The sequence below is a fragment of the Polypterus senegalus genome, chromosome 6 (genome assembly GCF_016835505.1).
Source record: "Polypterus senegalus isolate Bchr_013 chromosome 6, ASM1683550v1, whole genome shotgun sequence".
Lineage (NCBI taxonomy): Eukaryota > Metazoa > Chordata > Cladistia > Polypteriformes > Polypteridae > Polypterus > Polypterus senegalus.
In genome coordinates, this window is record NC_053159.1 from 137506268 (window position 1) to 137519683 (window position 13416).

Consider the following 13416-nt stretch of genomic DNA (forward strand, 5'->3'; position numbering starts at 1 on the left):
GTATTCTAGGAAATGATAGTGAATTGGTATTAAAAATCAGTTAGTAGTTACAAGCCGAAGGAAAAGGACAAATTCACTTTGCATACATACTACAAAATATACATACACTATCAATTTGTGCATTGAGTTTATAGTGTAGAAAAGTTAGTTTGGTATTTGACTACGTGTTGGTTAAATGCCACTGTGTGTTTGTAAAATGCACAAGGAGCTTAAATTTAAATTCCTGATTTATTCCATACTTCATCTTACTGGAAAAGTTTTGTAAAGGATGTAATCCTGTGGAGGAAGTCATAATGGAGTTAAGCAATGTCAAGAGTAGGCCCTCAAGATCATATCACAGTCATATTGGAATAAAAGGAAGAATGATTATTGATTAAATATTAAAGAGCATGGAATGATTTTTAATTTGACAAGCAGAAATTTCAATTCTGTTTATCTGCTGAGGTGTACCAAACATGCAAACTCTAAATCCTTATGGTACTGAAGTTAAGTTCTGGATGAGCTGCCAACTTTGAATTTGCTTTGAATTGCTATCTTGTACTTTTCCTGTACTGTATTTAAATCTGCAATTTACTGAGCAGTGTCAGAAAGCTCATGGTTTATTTTTGAAGTTGTATCAGTACTTCTGAAGTTGGAAGAGGTTTAGTTTGAATATTTACTCTGAGAGTTTAAATGCATTCTGTGTGTTCGCTCGTATTCTGTGTAAATTTCCCCCTCACTTTATTTACATACATTATAGTCTACTATAGTCTTCCACTTGTATACCTTCATCCAGACTACATTGATGGATATAAATGCTTTAGCTCTTCAAAGTACATGCAGTAGTAATGTTCCGTAGAGTTAATCAGGTTTTGTTTAAAAGTAAACTAAGTTGGCAATAGTCCTTTGTATTTATAACAAAAGCTGATTTGGGGAATCACATTAACTTCTAAATCCTGGAATTGCACACTATCTAGTTAGCCTGTAAAATTTCTCCTTTAAAAAAGATAACTGGTAGCAATACTCCTGAGTGATTGAACTTGTAGTTCTGGTTTGGTCAGCTAGAGTGTGCTTTATATTAATTTTGGAACAGTTTGTTATGAAACATATCTACATCATTTAGAATTTTATGTGGCACAGCCTTTTGACATATACACTCATTTTAAATATGTTTTATTAATACAGTATACATTTACAAAAAAAGTAAGTTTTTTAAAGTTCCAGCTTTGTTAATATTAGCATGCTTTATCTAAAAGAACAAAGCATCAGTTTTATTTTAAATATGGTATACTGTAGTTACAAGTTAGAATAGTAAAAATGATTTAACCTTATTCAGTCTTTTCATTGTTTTATTTATCAAGTGAAAGGACTAAATTATGAACTTGGCCAATTACTTCAGAAGAATACTAGGAAGGCAGTGTGGTGTTCTGGATAAGGAACTTCAAACCACAAAGTTGTGGAGTCATTCCCTGCCTGAGACCTCCTTAAACTGCCAGTGCTCCAACAGATAACCTTAAATAGTTGTAAAGTGCTTTGAGCTAATGTTTACTATTGAAAGTTGCAACATAAAATAACAGTCTCTTGTTAGGATCTGTTGACCGTTTTTACTGTATATTGTGGATACAACATTTGGAAAACGACAAGTCTTTGATTCTAAACCTCAGAAGATGACTTTTCAGTCCTGGATAAGAGAAAGAGTTCTTGATGACAAAGCTGCTGCAGATTGTTTGGATTCTTCTTTGATGGCTACTGTCAGTTTGGAATGAAGGGATGAGTCAGTAGTTCTTTAGCAGAAGGTCTTTCTCGTTGCTCACTGTATTGAGGGGAAAAAAAAAGAATATCAAACATTTGTATTTCTGCCCTTCAAGACATAAACCATTGTGACCATTCATAAGATGTAGATTTTGTGGCTTATGGTGTTTTTAGCTAAATATCATGTCTCCTTGGGTAAGTGACTTGTTAAGTTTTCTAGCCCTGGTCTTTGATACATTTAATTGTCGTCTTTGGAAAAAGGAACAAATTTGACGTTTAGGTGGGATTGATCTCTTCATACAGCATCCCATCTGTGGAAGTTAACATCACTGCAGAGCCCTTGAACTACAAAATAAGCGTAAGTAGTCATCTGAATTTCCTGTTCATGCTTAAATTGCCCAAGTGTATCTTTAAGCACCAATGAAGTTGAATTAATTTGTAATGTGAACCTGTGGTAATAGAACATTATTTGTTCCCAGGGGGAAATTTTGACTTTTTACAGAAGCTGTCAAAATAAATATAAGTTTTTTCATATACAATAAACATTTTACTTCTAATTATTTTACATAGCTTGATTTTTTTTTTTTTCCATTTTATTCAATCTTTTTTCCTTTATTAAGTGTATCAGTGTATGAGAGTATTTCTTGGACTCTGCTGGGAGAACTGAGAAAGTTTCAAGAAACAAAAGGTGTGAACCTGCAAATTAAACACTTATTTGATTATTGTATCAAAATAATAGCCTAAAGTTTGAAAAAGTACTATCAAACCATGGCTAACCGAGAGACGAGTGAGTATTGCAGCCACTGTAGCTGCATTCATTATGTTAAACTATAATGGGGTTTTCTTGGCAGAGCTTGACATTGAGTCACCCCTAGTGCCTATTCAGTACAAACTAAATGTAACATAATTTGTGTTTGTGTTACTATTTTCTGTACCTTTCCACAGTGCATTTCTCAATAGTGAACCAGGACCATTTGTGGAGCTAATCTCTTCCTGCTGGACCCAACAACTTGAAATCAAGTTATCATATTGCTCATTTACGGTATGTAGAATACAATTTTAAACAGGTTCAATGCTAATCGCTCTTCAAATAAACTGTCTCAATGCTTTATTTTAGTGTGATCAAACAGGTGGACATATTATAGCTTCAGCCTCTGTTGATGCATATGACAGTCACAGCCTACTAATGCAAAACTTTCAGCAACATTTGATTATCCAGTATATAGATTTATCAGACTGCTGTAAAATGCTGAAAGAAGTTTTAATAATTGATAAGATTTTGCCAGTAATGTACTAAAGCAAACAGGTTTAAAATTGTATAATCTTTCAAACTTAACGTTGGTAGGAGAATTCATTTTACAGATCATTTCAATTAACTGCAGAGTTTTAAGGCATTTCCACATCTAGCTTGTTTGGACCAGTATATGGTGGTGTGTTTTTTGTTTTTCTCCCCTTTCCCCTGAATGCTCGTGTCTGCCACAATGAAATGGACACACCAAACTCATATAGGTGTGAACCAACATGACTGGGCCCAGACCCTTTGCAAAGGGTATTTTTGGTGCAGTGCCAAGTGATCCTTGAAGTGGTTTGCTAAGGTATGAACCTGATCTCACACACAGGACCAATCTGAGCCTTATGGGTAAAATTGTACATGCTGTGGTAGTCATGGTGTCAGTTAAAGATACTTATTCATAATGTAATGCATTAAAACAACTTTCACAAATGCCAGTCAGTCAGAGCAAGCTGCACACAGAGAGCCATTGGTTGCGTGGGGTTTACTGAGGTGTAGATCAGTCAAAACATGTGCAGAGGTGGCAAGAAACTAACCGATCAGATCCAAACCTGCATTACTTATGTGAACATTATTGTTAAATGTTTACAAAAGTTAAGACTGTAGACTTGATTTGAGATAAATTAAGGTTACATTCATATGGTGGCTACCAGAGAGTGAATACACAACATCATACAATTACAGTAAATGAAACTCCCCTAATAACATCCATCTCCTGTCAGAACACTAAAGCACATCAGTGTTTTCCCCCAGCAGAGCCTGCCTACCTTTTGTACACTCATATCCAATTTGAAACGTGTCCTTTTCATGCCATGTACAGTAATGCATAATTTTCTAGTCGTCTGCAGTTGTTTTATGTTATGTTTTGCTCATAGAGCCAGCTGTTTTTGGTAAATTATCTAGATACGTATTTGGTGTGTAAACACAACTGTTGTCAACCCCCGTTGTTCTTTGCCAGGGAAAAGGTTTTGGCCCAATAAACGACATCCATGACACATCCTTGGCATGCTTATTGATAAGTTTTTAGTTCGCCTTTCCGAGTTGTTTGTTTTTTTTTTTTGGCCAGTTGTAGTATGCAATGGAATGCCTGTAGATGTTGCTGTTTAAATTCCTACAATGTAATTCTTACCTTCAAATACACAGACACAAATATTCTTTTTTTGGTAACCAACAGATGAAGAAATAGAAAAGAATGAGACATACTTCACATGATGGATCAAGGGTGAGCATACAGCTTACTACATGGAGTCTGTTTGTGTTGCCTCTTGGCAGACTGCTGGTGTTCTGCCCACCTTTAATGAGAGTTTATTTTGTGTTGTGCATACGTAGCTGCAGCGCTTTCTTCCCGTTATTTGTTTTAAACATGTATGATACTCAGTTTTGACTGCAGCCAAAGCCATAAGCACAAAAACAATCCTCTTTTAAAGCTTATCGACATCTAAGTGTATGTTAGTTGATGAAAGTTGTGCTAAAAGAAAAGGGCCTACATCACACACAGTGACATTTGCTTTCTGAACTTACATTTCCTTTGTTTGTTTAACAGGTGCCCTGTGCAGACAAACTCGAGGTTCCAGAAAGTGTTGGGATGGCAAGGGTCTGGGAGCACTTCTGTTGCTTAATACTTTTGCATTTCATAAAGGAAAAAAAAAAGCATTTCAGATAGCATCCTGCAAAACAAGCCTAGATGCCTTCCTACTCTTTTGGAGCAAAAGTGTAAATATGTGGTTGTTGGGTTCTGAAATTGCATTGTTAATGTTATAGATAAGGTATGTTTAAATGCATTGTTTAAAAATGACATATACTTAGCAAAGTAGTGAATGCAGGGCTGATTTAAAATATTCCATAAGCCATCATAGTTTTACAGCCCAGATTTTGCGTATGGGGCATTGATACAAAATGTAAATTTCAGAATTGTACTAAATTTGTATTTAGTGTTTTATTGTAATTATATTATAGTATTTTGTATTTAGTGTGTTTTGTTGTAATTATTAATTACAGCATTTTCTCAAGCTCCATGGCTGCAGTCAACATTGTATGAAATGTGGGGCTATGCCATTAGAATGTTTCCAGTTTAAATCCTGTAGGTAAATGCAATTGCTTGCCTTCTGATTGGCTACATCATTCTTGCCTTGATGAACACACTTATGCTTAGGAATTAGCGGGATGACAGGAACTGCGTAACTATGTTAAAAAGACAAAATCTGAAGACTTGCTACAAGTAATCTGAGAAAGGCCAGAAAAGAATGTAGTTGGGGAAGTTAATGATGAGAGAGAAAAATGAAATCAAAGTGGTGGTCTGTTAGAGATTCAGATTAATGAACCTGCATGAGAGTGATGTGACCAACCAAGTTAAGTGAAATGCCATTTAATAAAAATCAGGTTAACTTAAACAAAAGTTCAAGAAGTCTGAATCATTGGAAATTTGAATTATTGAGCAATGTAATTACTTAATATTGCATATCTCCTTGGGTGGAGGTTGAATTTTGTTTTAAATTCAACCTGATTGTATGGAATGTTATTTTCTTCCAGTAACATTAAAGAAAAAAACAACAAGTACTGATTCTGATAATGTGTAATGCAAGGTGGCTTGGTGGTCTAGCACAGTGATTTTCAGATTGAGCTCTGGGAACCCCATTTTGTTGCAGGGTTTTGTTCCAAACTGCTTCTGTTTTTAATTTGGACTCCTGGCCGGATTTAAGCAATCTGTTGTTTCCTAGTTTGTATGTTTTTGGGGACAATACGTAAATCACAAAATTAAATTTGGTTAAATTTTGCTAACGTGTACCAAGCGTTTATGTATATTACTTGGAGATATTTGGTTATGATTTTTAACATTTCATCATCCTCATGATGCTGCTCTTCCTGCTTTTGCGGGTGTTTTGGTTATTTAATCCTCCTTTTACTAGTGAGCCTGTAACTGGCTCTGACACTGAAGTAGCTGCAGCTTTTCAGCTTTCAGTGTCTCTTCCGTTTGTTAATTGTCATCATTTGGATACAATTAGATCAAACTACACAGAAAGGTGAATTAGGAAAAAAAAAACAAAAAGGAGGCAACTATTTAAAGCTGTAGCAGAAATACAAATACTTACTAATGTCTTATGTAAAATCACACTGCTGTGCTTTTTTTGAATGCATAAAATGAAAAAATGGGGAGTAGTCTCCCCTAGACTTTCTTGTATACTCGGATATGGGGATGGATATTTGTGGAGTAAACAACAAGATAAAGAAAATATTTTTATATTATCTACATTAAAGAACCATCAAGATCAAATTAATGATATATTGAACAATTATTATAAAAGTAAAGTTTTATAAGTCGATCTCTGCAGCTGCATGAATAAAAGTGTTCAGGTAAAGTACCACTTCCGCTTAGCAGAAATACTCCAAAAGTTGATAGAAATCTGCGTTTTGTGCCTATTACTTGTATGCAAAATTTGCTTGACCTCAATGAAAGCAGTCTCAAGTTATCGTGTTTACATACACACACACACAGACAGATATAATTCCAAAAATGATATTTTCGGACTCTGGGTAGTCTAAAACATCGAGATTCATCAAAATCTCAACATCAAAAGACCAACTACCTAAATGAGGGCAATAAGATGTAAAATGACTCACTGATGGAGAATTGATTTGGACAAAAACCTGCAACCACATGGCTTCAGAGTGTGAGGTGTAGCATTTAAATCTGTGGTAAGCACAGAGGTGTCGGCCTTGTTCAATTGTAACAGAACGGCTTTTACCTGGAGGCAAACTTCCTTTAATTTTAGTTGCCGAGCAGACAGAAGTGGCTTATATACTGTAGATTAAACATCCATTTGGATTTTTTTGAGTTAAAGGAATATTTTTTCTTGTGCAAATACAGTATAAGTTAAAGGTTACTTAAGCTTATATTAAAATGTTTTTAACATTCCCTTCCATGTGCTACAGAATTTCTGCTCCCTATACTTGTTTTTTTAACTGATTTTTAAAAGGAAAGATTTATTTTAATTAGCTGTGTTACTTGGTTTTGCATTGGAAATGTCCTAAGACAATGGGCCTCAGTTATGGTGCTGTTGGATTAAGCAGACGTTATCAGGTGTACTGTGTAACTAACTGAGTGTTTTCATGTATGCAGTGTTCCTTGTCTTTTGTCCTGGGCTAATTTTAATTAGTTCAGTGTAGCTCTTTACACTACTACTACTTCATACAGTTGACCATGAGTAAAACATTCTTTTCATAGATCAATTCCTGTTTTTTCTAGTGACTTCCCTTGGCTTTTGTTGTTGGTCATTGGGAAAACTCATTTTTATGTGACACAATGTTCTTCAAACAGGTAAAGTTGCAAAATTATATTTTGGGTATAAATGTAATTTCCCGCTGTAGCACACTCTGTAAAAATGGTAGCTTCATATTCGAATGTAACACTTCGACCTGTAATCTTATACCATTATGATGTTTTGGAGGAATTAGATCAAAAACAGTACACAGACTGAAACAGGCCTAATTTTTGGGAGCAACAATTTACCTCAGAGGAAATGTGGAGCTAAAAACTGAAACCAGTAAGAACAGAAATAAGCCCCACACTGATGATATAGAAAGTAGAGTAAACCTTGCGATACCACATGCGTATCATACAACCATAGCAGGCAAACTGAACTAAAAGGCCGTGTCAGATGTGGGTTTCTACTGATCATTCAAGAATTTGTTTTAAAGTTTACCACCTGTTGGGTGTTCACAGGGGAAGAGGAATACAGTACAGTGATCCCTCACAATATCGCGCTTCGACTTTCGCGGCTTCACTCCATCGCAGATTTTAAATGTAAGCATATCTAAATATATATCACAGATTTTTCGCTGGTATTTAAGCATGCCCCATTGTGGCTTGCCTCCATCAGTTAATTTTTTTTCTTTTATTATTTCCACTGTTTTTTTTTGGTTTTGTTTTACTTGCTGATTGGTATTGTGAACTTAATGGCACTATGACAGTGGAGAACAGTGTTGGTGTTTTAAAAAAAAAAAAAGTAACCAGACTTATTGCCACATGTGGTGTGCACAGTAAAATGAAGTGCAGTCATGACCAAGTTCATCAAGCCACCCAAATCTCACTTTGTAGATTATGTCAAATATAACCTCACAATAGGTAATGATGGGCAAAAACTGACCTTTACAAGCATTTAAACTGACCAAGACATGCCGTTGTACCCTTGGCTTCAAGTGGGCTGTTAGTGCTTTGCAAACCGGAGTTTAGTGGCACATTGTGGGTCTGACTTCGAAAGGGATGCCCCAGTTCTCTATAGTATTGAACGTATGTTACCACCAAGGAGCCCAGCTTCAACCTTATTCTTTGAAGTAAATATATGTAAACGTGTTTGACAATCCAGTGCAGCTTGAAATTGTATGTATTTTATACCACATCATGAGGAGTAAGATGAAGCAGATAGAATAAGGAGTACTACGTATACCTAGTGACACATCTTGCTAACCACATGGTCTTTGAGCTTTGTCTAACTTTCTTTCGTTCACCTCTTATTTTCTTTACAGCTTGCCACTTCATCTTTTGTATTTTTGCATGTGTTTAAAGTGTAAAATAATCATATACTGTAAGGGTTTTTTTTCTAGTGGAATTATTGTTTGCTATGGCTTTGGGAATCCCAGTGGCTTTGCTTAAACTGATGTCACATTATGTGGTTTCTAGTTGTAGTGTATGTCAGACTTGTCGGCAGCTGTTGCTGATCTCTTCGCATGACCTTGGCAGTTTATTCGACTGCAAGTCACTAGTCATGTCTAATTAGAGACTGAATAATGATTTTCCAGTACTATGGAAATTATTGTGTTATTCCTACTTTTTTCTGACATGCAATGGCATGCTGCCTGATGGAAAGGTTAACACATACAGCGAGTTCAGTCTATGTCCTTTTTTCATTCTGATACACTGTGCATAAATCACAAAGACATCAGACAGGCAACCTTCTCTTCTGTTTGTGAGATCTGAAACACCTGCCTTCTTTAATCCTCTGCATTGTGTTCTATGCATTGTACTTGTGGATGAGCATTCATTGGTTGTGCGCACATGTGCTCAGAGCTCACCCCTATGACTAAAGGCAGTTTAGACTAGTTTGAGTGAGTCGCTGGGCAAGTCACATTGCGCAGCCAGTTTCATGGGAGCATGCTGCTGACTGGGCTACAGCTGAAAATCACTGGAACAAAATCTGTCTAATGTGACATGGACTTGCGTGTAGTATTTATTGTCCATACAACCTTCCTAATTAGTCACTCAGGAGGATGATATTCCTTTAACCTTTATTGTATTGTTTGTCGTGATCAGTGTTTGAAAATTTTCAGCTTAAATTTATTCTTATTTATGTAAACGGAATCTGATGGTAAGTGCTTTTTTGATTTTAGGTCACAAGTTTGCTGTCTACACTTTTCAATATTCTAAAAGTTTTGTCGGTAACAGCATGTGACCAGTATTTCAAAAAATATTATTTAAGCTATTCTTATCTTGTGAGTCACAATCACATCCATCCATCCATCCATTATCCAACCCACTATCCCGTTTTAAAATTTGTTAAATATATTTATCATACAGAATCAAGTGCAAAGTAGTCTTGTACTTGAAAATTATACTTACAGTAAGTAATTCCTACTATGAGTTTAACTTACCTTTTTAAACATAATTGTACAAAGTCTCTTGCATTTTCTGAGAAGTGCTCTGGCAAGGAAGGCATTAGCCCTTTGTTTGCACCAATATAATACAAAGCCGCCAGCCTGTCCATGTAGGCGAGGGGAGGTTTCCCTGTTGCCATCTCAAACACAGTACAGCCAATGCTCCAAATATCAGATTTTCCACCGTGGCCTGTCTCATTGATGACTTCTGGTGCCATCCAGAATGGTGTACCATGCATAGATTTTAGTAGTTCACTGCTTTTGCTACTTGTATTCAGGAATGCCAGGCGTTTGGCACAACCAAAATCAATTAGTTTTATTATACCTGAAGGCATAAGCATGATATTGTTCCCTTTTATGTCTCTGTGAATAACACGGTTTTCATGGAGGTATTCAACTCCTTGTAATATCTGCTTTGTATATATTGCAAACACTTTCTCTGGTAGAGGTCCAAATCGATTAATAATGTTGGCAATAGATCCACCTGGGACATATTCCATAAAGATACTAACAACATTTTCTTCTAAACAGGTCCCTAGAAATCCTACAATATTCACATGGTTTAAGGTTTTTAGCAAATCAACCTCCTCCTGGAGTCTTTGAAATTCTTTTTTAGCAGCAGCTTCATCTGAGGAGTCCAAAGTGACCTGTTTTATGGCTATTAGTTGACCATGACTTGTAAGTCCCAAATACACCTGAAAAATAAAAGTGAAACAAATTTTAAAAAAGATTCTGATTTATACCAATAACCAGTGACAATGAGTGATGTAACGTCACTGCTTATGCTATAATCACATACGATGGGAAAATATCAGCAGGAAGTTTGGCTTGATTGGCTTTTCCCTGTAGTATTCAGAATTTGCTCCTTTGCTGGCTGGTAGACATTTTATTGATTATATAACTCTAACAGAAAAAAAAATTGGAATCCAACTTGTACCTGTGCAGTGTGCTGTTCTAAAACTGGAAAGAAAATCTGAAAAGAAACACGCTATTGTTGTCCCAACTGTGATGTTGGATTGTGTCACCGTGCTTTAAGATTTACCACACAAATCACTCATTTTGAGATTGTATACTGTTTTGGCATCATTGGTAGTATTATTATTATTCCTGTTTGTTGTTGTTGTTCATTTCATATTTTAATTCATCATTACTATTTTTATTTGTATCATTATACTTTTGAGATTTAATAAAAATGTAATTTTTCATGCCAAAAAATGCTTTTTACATGTTTTTTGGAATAAAATGCAGCGCTAAAGACGACTCATTTGAACATCTGTCTTTGAGATCCTTCATGAAATTTTTGCTACAGGTTGCCATGTTGGTGCAGGAAACCCTGAAATTCTGATAGAATTCAAATAATTATGGGCAAAAATAGATCTTCCTGGAACCTCAGGTGATACTGGCTTTATTTGCAGGGTTTGATTTCTCTTTCTAAACTCTATCTAAAAATGCACATTAGCTCAACAAACTGGAAACTGTGGTGTTGTATTACAAATATTAGCTCAAAAAACTCCTGTTACATTTGAATGTTAAACCAGAGCATTACTCAGTCTGCAAAAACTGTGCCAAAAGCATTATTCCTGGCAACTGTACAGGTGTGTCTGGCGTAAGCATTGAAACTGAGAATCGCTTGGGCTGTTAAAGTGTTGTCAGTGGTGCCGCCCTTTGAAGAAATTACATGTGAGTGTAGGTTTTCACTAATTAAATATCTGCACTTTACCAACAATGAAGACTTTGAGAATACCCATCCAGCACCCAAAATGAAGAAAATGCGGGAGATATACCAGGCAATTATAGCAAAATTTCAAAGCATTTACATTCTGGACCATGATGTCCGCATCAATTGAAAATCTCATGTCTTAGTAAGGGCAGACTGTCATGGATATACAGTACATCATGTGGAAAAGAGAAAGCTTTGTCGTAAAGTTTTACAAGCTTTGTGAATCTAAAATGGGATACATTTGGAATTCAATTCTGTACACAGTGAAAGGGACAATTTTTGATCCAAAATACAATCAGTATGGCGTTGCTACATCATCGGTGCTGATTTTGATAGGTGCTATGCTGGATCAAGGTTACTGTGTAACCGTGGACAATTTTTATACTTCACCAGAGCTATTTGACGTCTTGCTGCAAAGAAAGATTGACGCATATGGAACAGTGCATCCCAGCCGTCATGGCAACCCTGAAGACTTTGGCATAGCTAAATTACAGCGAGGTGTACATAGTGCAGCTACAGTCACTATACAGTAGACCCCCGCGAAGTCACGGTTTGGAGTTCACAGATTTTTTCCTTGGAACCTAACTAATAATTGTTAGCGGAAACCGCAAATATCCTCCAATTTTTATGGCTTTTTTTTGTGGCATTACTATACTGTAGAGAGAACCATGACTTGGGATGGTGAAAGTAACCAATAGAATTTGAAACTGCAACTCCCTGCAGTGGCTTTGATTGGTCTTCTGCTGAGGGTGCTGGGACTGTTGTCAAAGGATGTAAGCGCGGCTTTTAAAAAGGGGTCTGGTAACCAAAAAAAAAAGTTTTTTAAATTTGTGTTGAAAAGTTCCTGTCTGTCTGCCTTCTGTTGGGTTACCTGTACTTATTCATTTTGTCCTGGATCGTTTTGTGCGTCTGGATTGTCTGCCATCTGCCTGTGTACATGAGGGGACTGTAAGTGGATTCATGACCATCCTACAAAGAAAGGAGCGCTTCTGAACCCATCCACCCATCTTCACCATTTCAGGAACTACCAGTAGGTCTATCTTTACATTCCCAATTAAAGTCCGAATCTCTGGACTATTTATTTTCATCATTACGTTTCATCTGTTGCCATTTTTCATTAATCTTTTCATGATTTACTTTGTTTTGTTTATGCTTTGTTGTATTTAATGTGTAATCGCCTTAAGGAGAACAGGAGTGGTATTGTTGTTTTCTTATTTCGTTCATTTGTTTTTGACATTCATTATTTGCTGTTTGATTACCGGTTTGCTTTGTTTTTGTCTCAAGGTTGGGTGTGTCCCTGGAATCTCCACCATAAAAATAAATCGCCATCTTCTCGCAGGATGCTACACTTACTTAAAAGTCTGAACAGCACCTGTCCTTTTTGGCTGATTGATTTGTTTCTCTCTCCTCCCCCAGACATTCTCTGCTCCTGTTGGGGGTTGTGCTCCCCTATAATGTTTGTCTATTGTTTAATTGATAACTAACTGCATACTGAGCTCCTTTTACTTCTGAAAGAGATGTTTGTTTGAAGTGTTTAAATAAAGTTCCTGTCTCTACAATCTCCTGTGTTTCCGTACAATTCTGTGACCCAAGCTGCACTAAGACTAGCGTCAGTTGCGCTTTGTAGATTTTGTTCCAGTAGTTTTTAAATAGTTTTTACAGTGTGTAAAATGATCAGTGTTGCAGTAATTGTGATGATCTTTGAATGAAAAAAACATTCCATTAAAATTTCACTTTTTCTTTAATTGTGATGTTTACTTAAAGTGCAACAAAAAAGTATTTGGCGTCCAGAGATGCATTAAAGGCCCAAGATGCAGCCGAAACGAGCTGCACCATCTAAGGCACGGGTGTCGAACTCCAGTCCTGGAGGGCCGCAGTGGCTGCAGGTTTTCATTCTAATCATCTTCTTAATTAGTGACCAGTTTTTGCTGCTAATTAACTTCTTTTGCCTTAATTTTAATTAAATTAACTTAGACCTCTTACTTAATTCTTTTCCCTTAATTAGCAGGCTAACGATAATGAGACA

General features: G+C 36.2%; 1 protein-coding gene across 2 annotated transcripts in view; it reads right to left on the bottom strand.

The window, feature by feature from the left end:
* Positions 1 to 1145: 1145 nt before the first annotated feature.
* Positions 1146 to 13416, bottom strand: part of map3k19 (mitogen-activated protein kinase kinase kinase 19) — a 99588-nt gene continuing 87317 nt past the window's right edge. The window contains exons 13-14 of one of the 2 annotated variants that reach the window (XM_039757311.1): positions 9668 to 10365; positions 1146 to 1792 (exon numbers count right to left, since the gene is read on the bottom strand). In XM_039757311.1, the coding sequence (XP_039613245.1) occupies positions 1732 to 1792; positions 9668 to 10365 (759 nt within the window). In that variant the 3' untranslated portion in view covers positions 1146 to 1731. The remainder of the gene's footprint in view (positions 1793 to 9667; positions 10366 to 13416) is intronic. The other variant, XM_039757312.1, reaches the window with a different exon arrangement.